Here is a 16,594-nt window from a genome sequence, read left to right as displayed (position 1 = left end):
AAATAAACTAAAATCGAGAGATTTACCCGAACTCTATTTGCATTTAAAAGGTTTAATTATAGAAGGAAAATCGTTATGTCATTAAAAAAAATTGAAAAAGTTTGGTTTTCTTAGGTTGGTTTCTTAGGTTCTCTTGGTTTTACATGCAGATATATGTATCTGTATGAAAAACTATGAGAAATGAGCAACAAAACTTAAGACTGTACACTCTGTTATTTATCGCTTATTACTTGCTCATTTCTTCGTATGATTTAGCTGTAGGTTTTCAATTAGCATCAAATTTAAAGATATTAAAAATACTGTATGCGATGGAGCAGGGGTATTTTTTCACCCAATAATTCTTCACTTTTTTTTCCAGTGATCATCATCCAGGATTAAAATCTTGTCGCCTTTTCCTCAAATCTAATACACTTTACACAGACATCGATGTTGCTGACATTAGTTGTTTTACCACACGTTCTAAAATAAAATGACAATCTGATTTAAAGAAATTGAAATCACTTATATTTCCGAATATGAAAATAAAAACTTCGTAAATATTTAGTCCTGTATTCTGCAAATTTTACTATAGAATTCGCTACCAGTTTATTAGAACTGTGTCAAAAAGCGGAGCAGTAGACATCCCTGCAAAGGTACCACAACCCCTTTTAATCTCAACGTCCACATTGCAAGTCAAAATTTTTTAACACCCCTTCATGAAAGTTCATTACAAATGTTTATTAAAATTTTACGATTTAATACTTTATAACTGTTTTATTAAATTAAAGTTAGAATGATTTTTTCCATCACTGGATACAAATACTTTAAACACAGATACACAACTTATTATATTGAGAAGTTTTTCAGGATAGGCAATAGTAATTCAGTTTAGCTTTATTGTCATTTGGCTACCACTTAAAATGTTCTGTTTCTTCTGGGTGGACAGCTATGCTACTAAAGCTGTGATTTAGAAGTAGACAATTCAACCAAGTTTCATTTCTTCGTCATCAGCACCTAAATGTTTCCAGAGATGATGCTCTGTGATTTAGAACACAAGTAGGGTTCGTGACGCACGTAGTGTTGTCCTTTATCTTCTTTTCCTTTATTTTTTCAGAATTCCACTGTTGCAGTTCAGCAGATCCAAAAACAATGAATGTGACAGAACAAATGAAATAAATAGCCACAGTAGTGTAGAATACTTTACTCCAGTTTTCTATTGTGGTCTGAAGAGTAAATTAATGTTAATAAATTACTTGCTTTTGCAAAAAAGTGGTCAAAACATGTTTTTAGCCGAAAAGAAAAGAATTTTTAAGAAGAAAAAAGACTGGCTTTTATTGGTGAAAGGGAACATGTGTTGGCGATTGTTGTTCCGAGTTGTCGCCAATACGATCTATGTTCCCTACAGCCAATAAGAGCGGTTTTTATATTTTGCGATGCAGAGAAAAAATATCGACATTCAACCTATTCGTTACGCCCACTTTATTTAGTCGACATCTACTCGATGACCTGTTTGCTGTACTAAACCGGCGTCCACGTCATGACCTGAATGTATTTGTACCGAACGAAATCGACGTCCACTCGCTAAACTGCATGTACGAGTGCCGTACTAAGCAGGCATTCACGTGATGACTTGTGAGTATTTGCCCCGTACTAAGTCACCATCCTCGCGATGATCTATGTGTACGTGAGCCGTATTTAGCCAGCGTCTACGTGATGACTTGTGCGTACGAGAACCATACAAAGCCGGCGTTCATGCGAAGATCTGTGCGTACGAGAACCATGCAAAGCAGTCCTACACGCTATGACTCGTGAGTACGAGTGCCGTACTAAGACGGCATCCACGCGATGACTTGTGTGTACGAGTGGAGTACTAAGCTGGTATTCATGCTATGACCTTTGTGTAGATGCGCTGTTTTTAGCTGGAGCCAGCGTGATATTGTTTTCTAACCAGTCGAATTTACTCCAAACTTCCACTGGATAATATTCCAGTGACCTATATTGAAACTATGCCACTTTTAGTGTAGCTTAAATGCGCTTAGTGTGCTTTGTAAGTGTATTGTTTTGTAAGTTTATTGCTACAAAAATACTTAAAAAAGTATTTCCAAACTTAACTTATGGAGTGTTACTAATAATTTAGAGAGAAAATAGCTAATTGCGAGAAAACATGGCGAATATTAAGCAGAAATTAACGGAAATCAGACGAGTTTCCTTTATTTTATTTTTCAAATTTAGTTCATATTTAGTTTATAGCATGTAGAAAAAAGTAAAAATAAATCTAGTGCATTTTTTATAATCATGAATAATAAATTCATGTGATTGTTTTTAGTTAATTTTTAATGCATAGTATAAAATTGACTGATATTGACTATTTTTCGCCTGAAAAAGAGATAGTAAAGAACATTAGTAGTGAGTTAAAGAGCAGAAGATAGAGCCCGTTATCTTTTTTCTATTTTATTTTTTATATACGTTAAAATTAAAAGGCATTTTTAATAACTATATTTCGTATTTTAACGTAACAGGTAGGTAGGTACTTTATTTATATTTCACTAGAGCTACACAATGGGTTATTGGCGACTGCCTGGAAAACATCGTAGAGATTGCTATCACATGCCATCACAATTTTGATGGCCTTCTTGCTTTGGTAGTCCGACGACCAGCGCGCGAAGTCGAGCACTTTACGGTAGAACAGTTTAACGAGGACCAATACCACGCACCTTCGGTTCTTACGGCAGACTGATCAAAGTCTCCCACTAGCTTACTGACAACAGCCAGCGTTGCTTGACTTTGATGCTCAAAAGGGAATTCATGTCTTTACGATCAATCCACTGCAGGACTTAAACGTAACAGTTAAGGAAATAAATTTTAAAAAATATATTTGTTCCAAATATTTAAATTGTGCAATTTGTTTCGCATTTTGTTTAATTGTGCAAATTGTTTTTTGTTTTCATAATTATTGACCGAAACAATTTTAATAAAATCAATTTTTTTTAATTCTTCTTTTAATCTACAATAGCTAACTTTCTATTATTTACATCCCTGTCATACCCATAATTATTAACTTTTTTATTTAACCTGGGTTGAAGAGCAGACCCAATTCTGAGTTTACGACTATCAATGATCAACTTTATAGCCTTATAATTTTGAACCCAAAACAAAAGACGAGGGAACTCTTGGGTCAAGCATCGGGACAGACTAGCTTTCACGGAGGACTTTTTGATGGAACTAACCCTCTTTTGCGTTAAATGAAGAGGAGAACAACGAAACCTTAACCCATGATCCTGCCACTAAGGATACTTCACGTTAGTCAGTGCCAGTCGAGAGCAGAATTCGTATCAGCCAGTCCCTGTTGGTATTCGAACCTGGGTCACTTCTTTGGGAGGCAAACTCTCCATCCCTGAGCTACAGCGGCTCTACCCCGTATTTTATTATTTTTCTTAGCATTGAAAATATAAGAGAAATCTAACTTACTCCACTATGTAGGAAATACGCTACCGCCATTGGCGCTATAACACCAGACAAGCTAGCGATTGTGTTTGCTATGCCATAAATAGTTCCTAAAGCGATTAAACAATATATTTGATAAAGTTTTTAAAAGTAATACTAACTTGAAACATGACATGAAGTTTATAATCTAAAATAGTAGGAAAAGCAAACTAACATATAAGTTTAAATTTTTCTATTATAACATCCCATGCAAATTTCCTTTTTAAAATGCTTCATTTATCTTGAACTTACCAGAAAAGTTAGGCGTCATATCCACAGTGGTAATGTTATATCCTGAAAATACACAACCATCAATTCCTAATCCAATGGACAGTAAGGCAACTATGAGTTCGGGACGACAACCAGATTGTGTTATAGCCAATAAACAAATAGCTGGCGCAGTCATACCTAAGAAAAATTAATTATAATATCCTAATTTGAACATTCTGAACTACAAAATGTTTTCTTTACAAATAGTTCCTAAATCAATCAATTCCTATTAATCAATAATGTTTAGTATATAAAAAAACTAACTATAATTAATACAGTAAAGTTAGTGCCAAAATAGTATTTTTTATACATTAAATCTCTTACTACAACTATTTGTTTCTATTGACTTGTGTATAGTCTCATTTAATTCAGTGATAAAAAAGGCAAAGGAAGCAAAGCCTCACTTGTTTTAATTGTAATGACAGGTCCGTAAACAAATAAAAAATTGTTTGGTTGCTTATTTGATTATTTTTGTATATTGCTTTTAGTACGTGAAACGTTTATAACTTTTAAACTATTAGTTTGATCATTACGGGATTCTCTTATTCAATTCATCGTGAAAAAATACATCAGAAACGTTAAATCAAAAATTGTGCGTGGAGTCTCTCAGCCCGGAAGAAGTGAAACTTCGTAATGTGGAAATGAAAATAGGAAGGGGTAGAAATTGATTTTTAGTGATATCATATTGCTTCTTTAAGACAAACTTTATTAACATTGCTTACAATTCGCAATTGATCGCATCTAAAAGATGCGATCATTATCATTTTCGAGTGGAGAAATATCCAAATCTATAACATTTACAATGGGATTATGATAACTAAAGTAAGATACGAAATGTTTGAGTTCTATTTTTTCAATATTTCTTGCAAAAACTGCATCAATGGTAGTTCCCCCTTTGGTTGCTGGATCATTCCCACCATTTATCATTTCCAATCCAAATTTGTCCTTAAGGAAGGTTAATAATGTTTCAGCTTCAGGTAACGAGAAATTCACATTAAAATTTCCTGCAAGGATCACAGGCCGCTTGTTGCCATGGTAACGTTAAACGTTTAACGCAACCTTGTTGGAAGTCGCATTAGGAGTTTCACTTCAATTATCTTCCCTCAAATCACCCCCATTTCCGTCAAAAGAAGGGTAAGCGTACGGATTATATACGTACCTAAAAAAAACTTAATTCTACCTAAGGGCTATGCACCCTTACTAATCACATTCAACCGTTTTGAGATTCCTTATACAATTATAAAAATGGATGTAAATGGATACAAGACAAAATCTGCAGATAGTATAATCATCGTATAACACCATGAAATAATTTGGTTACTAAATAATAAGGGTCGGGACAGCCTGGTTGGCAGAGCGCTATATTCCTGTTTGTCAGAACTGGCGTTCGAATCCAGCCTGCTGAATACTCCCTGTATATAAATAGTGACTGGTGCACGTTAAATCTGTCGGGTTACAAATTTCTACATCTTCTCATTACAAACCAATACCTCTGAGGGTACTGAATTGGAAATTAATCGTTCTCTAGTTAAGGTCAAATTATAATCTGTAGACGAATGAATGAATGTATAAATAGTTTTGCCCTATTAACGGGTGTGGCAGAAGACGAATTCTTGCCCATAGATGGCACCACTGGAATAAAGAACAATCGCCCCCTTCTGCCTTAATGATCGACAAACAATAGCAACAACAACTAAACAATAAAAGATATAAATTATAACATTCAGAGTGGAAAGTAAGTTAAGGCATCGGGGAACTTTCCCCTATTGCAAAGGGTTAATTTAGAGCGATATTTTTTTTAATTTTGCTGCCTTACATGTAGAGTAGATAATGAGAGTAAAAGTGTTGCGAACTCTGTGCAGTGCTAAGTTAAATAAAAAATTAAAATAAAATAAAATACTGAATTCTCACCTATAGTATTGAACAATTTTCGAATGAATGTGATGGAAAACTTGTTGGCCTTCCTTAGTTTATCAGCAGCCCATGATGCAATCCATGAAACAAACAATTGTAGAATGAAAGGAATTGCAGACAGGAACCCATTCTAAAGAATTGAATACGAATGTTCATAAATATACACCCTAAATAACTTACGATCCAGTGATCGGAGTTTCACGTGTTGGAACTCAGTGTTAATGATTCAAGAACCTAACCTCAAATATGCGAACTAATTTGTTTTAACTTTTAAGTTGAAGAATCAGACTCAAAAACAAACTTTCTCTGATTAAATTTACATTTTTATCGATGAATTTGAATACTTGACTTTTGAACTGTGAACTTGAATTGTAAACTTGAATTTGTAATTGTAAGAGGAAGGGTAGTCGTTTTCTGAAAAATAGGGTACCCATAATTTAGGCATGAGGGAGATCAAAACTTTGGATCTCTAGATGTTTATTACAACTTCTATGTATTTCAAATAGAAACTTAGACTTTCTTAATGTTGATTACACTTTCTACATATTTCAACACCACCGAAACTTTAGATCTTTTGATGTTGATTATAGTTTCTTATTATTTCAACATTCATAAGGAATTATTAAAGACAATTGAAATATTTTGGCGTCAAACATAAAACTCGATTATCTAAACATAATTTCATGGAGAAATATTTTTCCTATTTTTTTAATTTACTAATGGTGATAAAAGTTTTTAAATGAAGATATGTTAATTTTTAGTATATTGCTACACAATTTTAAACCTACACAATTTTAAATGATTAAATCCAAATTTGAAAAGAATCGGTTTAATAGTTTTTCAGAAATAGAGATTAATGAATTCAACTTTGTGATTAACAATAAAGGACAGCACTCCTGCTTAAACTATAAAGTATAAGGAAACTAGAAAGTATAAGGATTATGCTTTCCAGATTGTGGCTACTTCCCACCTATTTGAGGGTTAAGAATCCAAATACGTTTGTAAGAAGGTATGTACTTTATTAACGTCACACTAGAGTTTCACAATGGGCTATAGATATTTAAATTTGTCTTATGTATAGTAATTTTGTATTTTATGTGATCAAGTTGTTGTTTTTCTGCCAACCTATAATGAAAGTAACTTATTTTCTGCGTAATTTACCTCGCCTTAACTTTCTACATTAGAACATTGGAAAATAAAAAAAAGCAGAATTATTTTATTAAAAGTAACCTTAAATAAAATTTGTTAAACAAATAAGAAAAACTATTTAAAACTATGAAAATTTTTTAATGGAAATAAAAATTAATTTTAATCCAAATAATTATTAAAGGGGATAAAAATGATGATCATTCCGTAAAGCAAGTTTAAATGCATGCCTGCAAACTACTACATTTTCAGCAAAATATTTTATAGAGTAGTAGACATTTAATAACCAAATCTTCCAAAATGTTTGGTAATTTTCCTAACAAATTAAAGGCTCGTACTAAGTGGCGTTGTATATGAACCTTTAAATCATTTATACGTAGTGGTTCGGAAAATAAGTTAGTTTAAGAAAAATATAATGAATTAAAGCATAAACTTAGCTATTACTTGAAAATTTTTTTTTACAAAAAGCTTAAGAAGTTGGCAGCCCTGTAAACGTAAAAAAAACTTATTTCGTATTTTGAAGAGAAGGATAATTTACATGTTAAAATTACTTACCGCTGCCAAATCATAATGAAGAATTGTGGTTAGATAAGTTGGTAACTCTGTCATCAACATGAGGTAACCGAAACTATGTCCTATCATGGCAAATGTAAAAGCCCATACAGGTGCGGACATTATTATTTCTTTCCAAGGGATTGGGATTTTCTAGAATATTAAAATTTAATAATTACATAGTTTCCAGCTTAGTGCGGTTATTGGGAAAGATTACGCAAATTCATAAATAAATAAAAAAAAAATCAGAGAAAGAAGAATGTCGACAGGGAACATTTTTTTTTTTTGCTGGAAAAATCTGAAAATGAGTTTTTAAGAAAATGAGCATATTCATAATAGTGTTATTAAATTGCCGTTGTACGAATTTAAATATTTTTTCAAAAATCACTTAATCGTTTACGATTCTAAGTACGAAGAGATTCTTAAAAAGATACGTATGAACCCTCTTGATCCCGTAGGCTGAAGTTTTACCCCATATCGATTATGTTTAGTGTCTGAAAAAGCGTGTACGAAAGTTTACTCTTTGTGAAATTTGGATTAAAACAATTATTTGGATTTAGATTGAAATAGTTGTTAAATTTGGGTTTAATATTGAACAGAGGCATTTTCTGAGCTGTGTCCATTTTCTAAAAATCGCATTTGAAGCTGTATTCAGAATAAAAATGGCTCACCGATGGTTTACTTCAAAGGATAAGTGTCTAAAAAGGAAATTTTGCAAATATATGTTTGAATTATTGATTTGAAACAGTGAGTAAAACTAGATTTTGAAACTTTCAAAACCAAATTTTTTGCCACGAGCAAAAAAAAAAAAAAAATAAACTGACAACCCCCTCCCTCTGAATAATTTTTGATCTTATGATCGGATCTTCACTTACTAGGTCTCATTCTTAATGGTTCGAGGGAGTAACCTCAAACATTTTTTGAGGTCACTTAAGACTTTGTGATGTTCTAGAAATCTAATTTTTGCCCTTTCTAGTGATTTTACTTTTGAGTGACGATAAGCGTCACAATATCTTTAGCTTTCTAGCATAAGCACTTTTGAAAATTTATGTTTAAAGATACATATTATAAACACTAAAACCTTTTCTGATGGTTCATCTTGGTTTTGTTCAATATAAAGTAACTCTTCTTTGGAGATACTTGGATGCATACCTGGTGTTTCATACATAAAGAGAAACCAACACATGCACCATGCAACACCAATTCCCCCTGAAATACAAGATAAGTTTGTAATTATTTTAATAAGGTAACTTCTATCAGAGTTTATCAGTATTTTTATATACTTACCAAACAAATAAAAAACAGATGGCCATCCGCCAAACGTATCTAAGCTGCATAGCAATCCTGAAAGTGTCATCGCTATAACTTCACCAGCCATGACTCCTGAGAAAATAATTGTTGAAACTCGACTACGTTCCATTTTTGGCGACCATTTGCTTATGGCGATTTGAATTGAAGGTGCTGTTACACCCTGTAAAGAGCAAGGAAACTTAGTTCAGGTCTCAGATAGTTAAGTAAATATTTAGAAACTTGTTTGTTGACTTTAAGTCTCTCTTATTATTGCTTGTTTATAAGAAATTGAGGAGAAATTCCTTCGTTTTTTTATTATTTTATGACGCCCGTTGTGAGTACTCATCGATTTAAAGTAAGTTTCAAGCCGAAAATGGGGATAGATCCCCTGTAATTTGTAAAACATGGTACTATACACAAATTTTAACTAAAATTTTATTTCCACAATTTTATTTCTCAAAGGCTTAGGCCCGGAGACACTGAGATATGCTACAAAAATATTTTAAAACAAAAAACAGTTGCAGAAAATTTCTAGTTGAATTTGCATGAAGGTTTCTAGTTTTAGCTTTATTTTAATTTTAAATGGTGATATAGCGTCATATTAGGCCTAAAAATATTTATATATATTTGTTTTACGTGATTCTCAAATCGAGCTGCAATTAATAATATCCGTTGGCAACATCTATTAAAGAGGGCATCGGAGTCCAAATGGTTAATTTTACTGTGAATTTAGGGTTTCAGCTTAAAAGTTTTGACCTCCTAGAATCGAATTACATTTCCTTTTCATCCTTGATGCAGATGGGATGCCGACGTCTTTCTTATATATTTTTTCTGACTCTCTAATAACAAGTAAAATATATTTTGATATTTTTGTAATAATAATAAAACCAAATAGTTATTAAAATATCTGATATATATTATCGCAATTATATTTGTATTAATATCCCATTTATTTGAATTCAAATTTAGTTTAATCACTTAGTTTTTACTAAAAAGATGTAATTTTTCTAAAAAAAAGTTGTTATAAGGATTTGAATTATTGTTTTGAATTCTTAGAATTTTATGCATTTGCAATGTACCTAAGTTAGAAGCGAGCTTGGTTTACGAAGCAAACCACATAAGATTGCGTAGCAATTTTCGGGGGTTGGCGAGCGTTAGCGAGCACGGGGAGCAGCCCACTAGTTTAAATAAATTTCGAAGAGGAATAACTGTTTCTCTTAGCACTAATCTCTTAGCACAAATTTGAAGAATTACCATTTGGAAGTGTACTTGGACGATTATACCTTTAACTCAAGAAATAGGCTAAGGTGTTTCATGCAGTATTTCATAAACTATGGATTATAAAAATCATTCAAATTTAGTATAAGTCTAAGAAATTAATTTTGCAACTTCTTTAGATGTAGAAATTAAATTTTGCGCAAAATGCAGATGGGTAAGGATTGAAAATTTAATGATAAGTATGTTTACGTCAGCAAAACCTTGAAGCACTCGAACACAAATAAAAGCAGTTGTACCCCAACTGACAGCTAACGGAGTTAACAAGGAAAATATTGATGTTGCCAGCACACCACCGCCAAACACCCATTTAGCGCCAAACTTTTCAGCCAGAATGCCACCTGGTAACTGAGTAACAACGTATCCATGATAATATGCACCTAGAATGACACCTTGAGTTCTAGAATTCCAGTTGTATTTGTCTCCCTGGAAAGAAAATGTATTGTTGTTTTTAATAATGCAACAAAATATCTACTGCCAAGACAATATAAATTGTGATCAAGTTATTAATTAGCAAGTAATGAATGTACTTTCTTCTGCTGTGGACTGATTGTAAAGACACAGTTCTTGTAGAACAAAGAACTCAAGCATTACTGACTTAGGTCAATTAGCGGGGTGGGTGACTACTTTGATCAGCCTGACTAAGTACCGAAAGTGAGCGGCATAAGTCCTCGTTAAACTGTTTTACCTTAAAGTATATTTTGCACACAGGTCTTCGGGGTACCATAGCGAGGAAGCCATTCCCCCTGCAAAGCTTCAAAAGTATGTTTTCGGATCATCCTCAGGGAGGCTTGCCAGACCGCCTGCGATAGCCTATTGTGCAGCATTGTGCATTGACTATATTGACGACTAGACGAATTTTATTTCCGTCTTGTGCGACGTAAAAAAGTATCTGCGTTAGTTAGTAGGAAGTTCATTAGCAGTCGTAATCCCAAAATTGGGTCGACTGTTCAACGACGGTTTCTAAATTGAATAAAATGGACAAAACATTGAGAGAAATAAAGTGTTTGGCCACCAACACGTTGAGATGGAGAGTCGTGAAAATGCACTATGCTCCATACGAAACTATGAGGTATAAGAAGAATACGAAAAGAAAGAAGAAGAAAAAATAAATGTATTCCTTATATATATATATATATATATATATATATATATATATATATATATATATATATATATATATATATATAATAGCTCAAAATGAAGATAAAACAAAGAAAAATTATAGAAATATGAAAAAAGGTGGGGAAATAATAAGTAAAAAAATAATAAACAACAGTTTAAAAAAAAGAAGAAAGAATGAAATTTTATTTAAAAAAACCGGAAAAAAAAGATATAAACTTTTCATCAGCCCACACGATTATATCCGCAAAACAGAGTGCTTTCTGATATTGTATCAATATAGCCAAAGCATATTTATGTATTGTTTTCTTACTGTGTAGGCGAGGACTTCATCCGTGGAACGAATTTCAATAAGATTTGGGCATTCTGAAACTTCACTGATGGAGCTATTTAAAGGACTCATGACCGTATGGTTCGTCATGGCCACTATTGCGACGCTAAGGTTGATTCTCATGGTGTAGACTGTCAGCATGCCAAAACATCCAAGAAGAATAATCACATGTCTCCTGGGGATGTAAAGGTTCTTCAAATCTAGAAATTTATTATTTATATTATCAGCACATTTATTAGAGAATTTTTAAAATTTAATCATTCAAGTATTATATTAAAGTGTAAGGCTGCCGAATTTATCAATGCTTATTGAAAATCTTTAACCATGAAATATTGTGTCGTGAATTTCGTGATGTTCACTATAATTTAATTCCCAACAGCAAACAAATATATTACTTTTTAATAAATTCATCAAGTAACAGCTTCATACTAAATTAATAATCCATATGAGATATCACTGTGATAATACATCACCTCATACATCACAAAACCTCCACAAGCTTTTTTACAGGTAGTTTGCGCACTCTATTTAAAAAGTGAACCAGTTGAACCATGACCCAAAATTCTAATTTAAAAGTACCCGAGAGAAATGTATCATATATATTTGAGAATTGAATCTGTAGTGGTAGACAAGTAAATATGACAAACCAATTATATTCAATAATTAAAAAAAATTTTGAGACATATATTTGCTACCACTTTCTTATTTTTAATAGATTTTCCATTAAATGACTCTACCGTATACTTGTTAAGAGATGCCAACTGCTCCAGACACACCATAATAATTAAAAAAATATATATATATATATTTGACTTTATTTGACTATATTTGCTTGCTTTTTAAAAGGTATAGCATAACATAAGTACTATAAAGTGGTGAGTTATGTAAGCCTACGAATTATTTAGAAATAGTGGTGGATAAAAATCTACTAAATTGAATTCATTAAACCAAGAATCACAATTGATAAACTACCACTTTAAAATATATATTTGCTGTCCGGAGCAAGTTGGCATCTCTGCTTGTTTACCTTCATAATGAATGGTCTCATCGGACTACCTAGGAGAAAACGTCTAGGGACTTTCCGTTATAGGAAACGTTGGGTATTATCTGATTCATATGAACCAGATCAGGTGGTAGACGGTAATAGTAAATGATTATTTTTCTCTTCTAATAATGGCTTTGTACTATTCTAATATTTTGTATTATGCTTTGTTCTTTGTACCATTCTATTTAAATATTCTAATAGATTATATTTCTGAAGTAGTGAATAATGTTTCAACATTAAATGTAGAAGCTTTCTTGTTCCAGAATGCACATAGGGAAACTGTTGTAAGATTTTTATGAATTTGCGAACGTTCGAGATTTTTCGATGGATATCAAATTTAGTCAATGAGAGTCAGAGCAACGTCTTCTACAACTGAAAGCCTCCACACGGTTTTGTTTAGGTAGTCCGATCAGACCACCATGAAAGTAAGCCAGTTTTCGAAAGAGCCCTTTAATAGAAAACCTAGTAAAAGTAAGAAAGTGGTAACAAATATATGTCTAAAAATTTGTTTAATTTATGAATATAATTGAGTTGTCATTGTTACTTGTCTACCACTACAGATTCATTTCTCAAATATATATGATAAATTTCTCTCAGTCACATGTAAAGTAGAATTTGGGTGCATCCGAAAAAGTGGTTCGCTTTTTAACCGGTTAACGCCCAGCGTCATATATTTAGGACAGTTCCTTTTTTTCAAAGACATTCATAGTGGTGGGAAACTTTTTTCAGTATTTTCATTTATCTGGGTGAATTAAAAGATTCTCAGACACCACAATGATTTAGTTATTTCTGATTAGATCTAGAATTATAAGGAGCACGTACTTTTTGAATGCCTTAACAGTAGAAAAACCAATTAATTTCGATAATATATTATACCACTTTTTCCATAAAACCACTTTTTGTATCATTTCAATTTATAAATTCGGGACAAAACGGGTTAAGTAATCTGCGCAGACTACTTATAAGAAACCGTGTGGAGGCTTTCTAATTGGTACCTTTGAATTAATAATATTCATTTGTTATGGAAAAAAGTAATATCGATTATTTTGTGCAACACAAACGATCATAACTTATAGCATCATAAACGTATGATCTCCTTCTTCCTACCACTTTCTACGTAGCAGAGAAGTGGAATTCTTAGTAGGCACACAAATTAAATTTAAAAAAATTCTGGATAGAAATATGTTATTCAATAGCATAAAAACTGCGTCTTGTTGAGTGAAACCGATTGCGAATTTGAAATCAGCGACGAAAAAGTATCCAAAATTCCTGTCAATAACATAATGCATTAGAATATATAAAAAAAAGAAATTTCTAATTTATTATAGGGTGAATAAACCCACCTTTTGCTTATCTGAAAATCATACGTGTTTTTTCGCGAGCAGAACTTTCAGACAGAAATAATTATCTATATTTGTGTTTAAAATTGAACCAGTTTTTAATTGTTGAGAAGCCTGTTCAAGAGCGATACGAGAACTGAAAAAACTGTTAGATTTGAAGAAAGAATACTTTTCAATCATTCTTCTGACCTTACAAAAATCCTTTTTTGTTATTAATTACTATCACAACTATAAAAAAGATTTAATAAAAAAGCTTTTTCGAATCACTTTCCTTTTTTCAAATTAAGTATCCACCAGCCAAATTCATTGCTGTCAGACACGTTTATTAAATTGAACAATTATCTTTAGTTAATTTAAAAATTTTTAAAAAATTAAATTATTTATTAAATATATTTTATTTTCTGCAACGGTAGTTTTCAAAATTTGAACTTCCTCATTTCTATCTCAACATTTGTAACGTGTATGTGGTATTTTTTATATTTATTTAAAATTGCATTTCTTAAATTGATTTAATAATATACCTTAAAATTCAAAATTTTTTGAAACGTTTTCGCACATATAATAATAAATTATAAATAATTATTTATAGTTACTTTTTGCTTAGAATACTCTTTGAGTGATCGAATTTTATAACTGTGTTAAAATGCTTCGATGAGCTTGAAAATTCAATGAGAAATTGCGAAACACACAAAAAGTGAAATTAAAATTAAGAGAACTAAACTTTTGATCGCTCTCCTGACCATACTATGGGAATTGGACAGAATTCGAATATGACGGGAAAAAAACTCAATAAAAATATTATATGACTTACGGAAAAGAAACGTAATAAAAAATATACAGTTATATGATTTATTATGTTTCTTAAAATTTTGTCTGCTGCACTAATTAATGAGTGCAATTAATTAATGAAGATTGAAGCTTTGGCCATTGAATCATTAAGATCTGTTCTGAAATCTAATACCGATCATGAGTTCATATCTTATTCAGAGTTTCTTTTTTTTTGCAACAAACAAAATACAAAAAAGACAAAGTATGCACTAAACACTAATTATGAGCTTGAACCAAAGATTTTTTCGGTAAAGATTAGCTACAGACTTTAACTTTTTAAATAGTCTGCGCAGACTACTTACAAAAAACCATGTGGAGCTTTTCTGATGTAGGAGGTAATGGTCAGAGTCGATGGATATTAAATTCCGTCGATGAGAGTCAGAGTCGATGGATATCAAATTCATTTTTATAATGATTTTGCACCATGTCAATTTTTGTACTAAAATATTTTCTGAAGCTCATCCGTCATTACTCCAACCGTTATGTTCTAATATGAATTGTAGAGGTTTTCTTGTTCCAGAATACTTTAGCTTTAAAGATGTTTATAAATTTTTAAGCATTCTTGAAAGCATAACTAACTCTTGTTTATGATGTTTTTGTACAATTTCAATATTTTGTAGCTTTTTCAATGTTTTTCAAACTGTTCATAATAGACTTTGTATTGTAATTATACATATAGAAATTTAGATTATTAGTCACTTATTAAGAACCGTATTATTTTCTGAGGTTTTTGTAACATTTTAATAGTGTATAAGTTGGAGTCGAGCTTATAGAAAAGTCCGGAGTCCGAGTCTTAAATTAAAACATTTCCGCAACAGTCAGAGGAGTCATGGAAGCCGAGGTTCCATAATTTCATAACCAACGTCATGATTGTAGGAATGTCGTCAGCACTGCGCACATGTCTCGTTTACTTCCCAGAAACAAGCTGATCCCCTTCGATCTGAAAGCTGGATGAGCTTTAAGCTACCACTAAGGATCGAACCTTCGCTTTTCACTTAGGCAGTTTAGTCCCTTAACCACTAATCTATCTCGGCTCGGAGTCGGAAGCGGGCATTTCATATATAGACTCTGAAGCTCTAGTCTACTGAATTAAAAGAATGAATCATAGACTTTCAGTATAGAATCTATTAAAATAAGTTTAAAAATGAAATATTTTAATCGGTAACTTAAATTTTTTTAATACACAGTATACTCTCGATTTCTCGAACTTCTGTATCTTGAAAACCTTGCTATGTTAAAAAAATATTTTTCTCCTTGGCATTACATATTCACCTAATGTTACTTTGAATTCCTATGTCGAAGAGGGTCTTCTCAAAACCTCGTTATATCGAATATTTTACGAAGTAAAAAATGAATTGTTACGGAAAAATTACAATGTACGTTTATTATAAACAAATTCTTTCTACTTAATGCATAATTATTTTGGTCTTACATTTAAAAACTATCATTGTTGTAGTCAGACTTATAGTAAAAAATCATTACATTATTATTAGTATTTATTCTTATGTTTCATGTAACATATTCAGCTCTGACTCTGACTTCCTTATCTCGAAATTGTTTTAGCGTTCCTTCAATTTTGAGATATCGAGAGTTTACTATAATTTTATTTAACAATAAATAAAAAATCGACTTACTTCGACACATTACTCCAAAGCAATTATTTACCATTTTTTCGTTCCTAAAATACAAATAATTTAGTTATTATCTTAATGAGATTTGCTTGAGAAAAAAAAAAGTAAAATAAATTTCACCCGTGTAGGTCCATTATTCAATTACTACTTGAATTTAGTTTAATCTTTTTTCATCGCAATATTTTTACAGATTTTAACTTTTTTAGTTTTTGAGGAGGATTGTTTTTAGTAACAGTGGAATGTAGCAGGAATGAAAAAAAAATTTCGAATTTCTTTCTGTAAGCTTAGCATTGCGATATGAATATCAGAACATTTATTTTACATTTTGAATTATTTATTATCTGTTGTGTTAAAAATAGTTTGTACTCAAATTTGTTAATGCAAAAAT

The 16,594-nt window shown here is 31.6% G+C and overlaps 2 protein-coding genes across 2 annotated transcripts in view; both read right to left on the bottom strand.

The window, feature by feature from the left end:
* Window positions 1-740: 740 nt before the first annotated feature.
* The window catches only part of LOC147810633 (putative inorganic phosphate cotransporter), a 63,103-nt gene continuing 47,249 nt past the window's right edge, over window positions 741-16,594 (bottom strand). Inside the window, exons 10-11 of the mRNA XM_087160615.1 lie at window positions 3,448-3,533; window positions 741-1,202 (exon numbers count right to left, since the gene is read on the bottom strand). Coding sequence (XP_087016741.1) covers window positions 987-1,202; window positions 3,448-3,533 — 302 coding nt within the window. The 3' untranslated portion in view covers window positions 741-986. The remainder of the gene's footprint in view (window positions 1,203-3,447; window positions 3,534-16,594) is intronic.
* On the bottom strand, window positions 3,686-16,249 carry LOC147810635 (putative inorganic phosphate cotransporter). The gene is made up of 8 exons (XM_087160418.1): window positions 16,210-16,249; window positions 11,345-11,562; window positions 10,102-10,335; window positions 8,632-8,815; window positions 8,426-8,553; window positions 7,348-7,497; window positions 5,644-5,776; window positions 3,686-3,870 (listed from the first exon to the last, which is right to left on the bottom strand). Exons 1-8 carry the CDS (start codon window positions 16,241-16,243, stop codon window positions 3,686-3,688), a joined length of 1,266 nt encoding a protein of 421 aa, XP_087016544.1. The 5' UTR covers window positions 16,244-16,249.

This window comes from Parasteatoda tepidariorum, chromosome 4 (assembly GCF_982258835.1).
Source record: "Parasteatoda tepidariorum strain Cologne lab strain chromosome 4, Ptep-v5.0, whole genome shotgun sequence".
Taxonomy (NCBI): domain Eukaryota; kingdom Metazoa; phylum Arthropoda; class Arachnida; order Araneae; family Theridiidae; genus Parasteatoda; species Parasteatoda tepidariorum.
The sequence above is the reverse complement of the archived record's forward strand: the minus strand, read 5'-3'. Positions and strand labels throughout refer to the sequence as shown.

Coding starts and splice junctions, on each gene's coding strand:
- LOC147810635 (XM_087160418.1), bottom strand. CDS start 16,243: ATGGTAAATAATTGCTTTGGAGTAATGTGTCGAA. Junction 11,563..16,209: donor CTTTGGAGTAATGTGTCGAA/GTAAGTCGATTT, acceptor ATAAATTTCTAG/ATTTGAAGAACCTTTACATC. Junction 10,336..11,344: donor ATGAAGTCCTCGCCTACACA/GTAAGAAAACAA, acceptor TTTTCTTTCCAG/GGAGACAAATACAACTGGAA.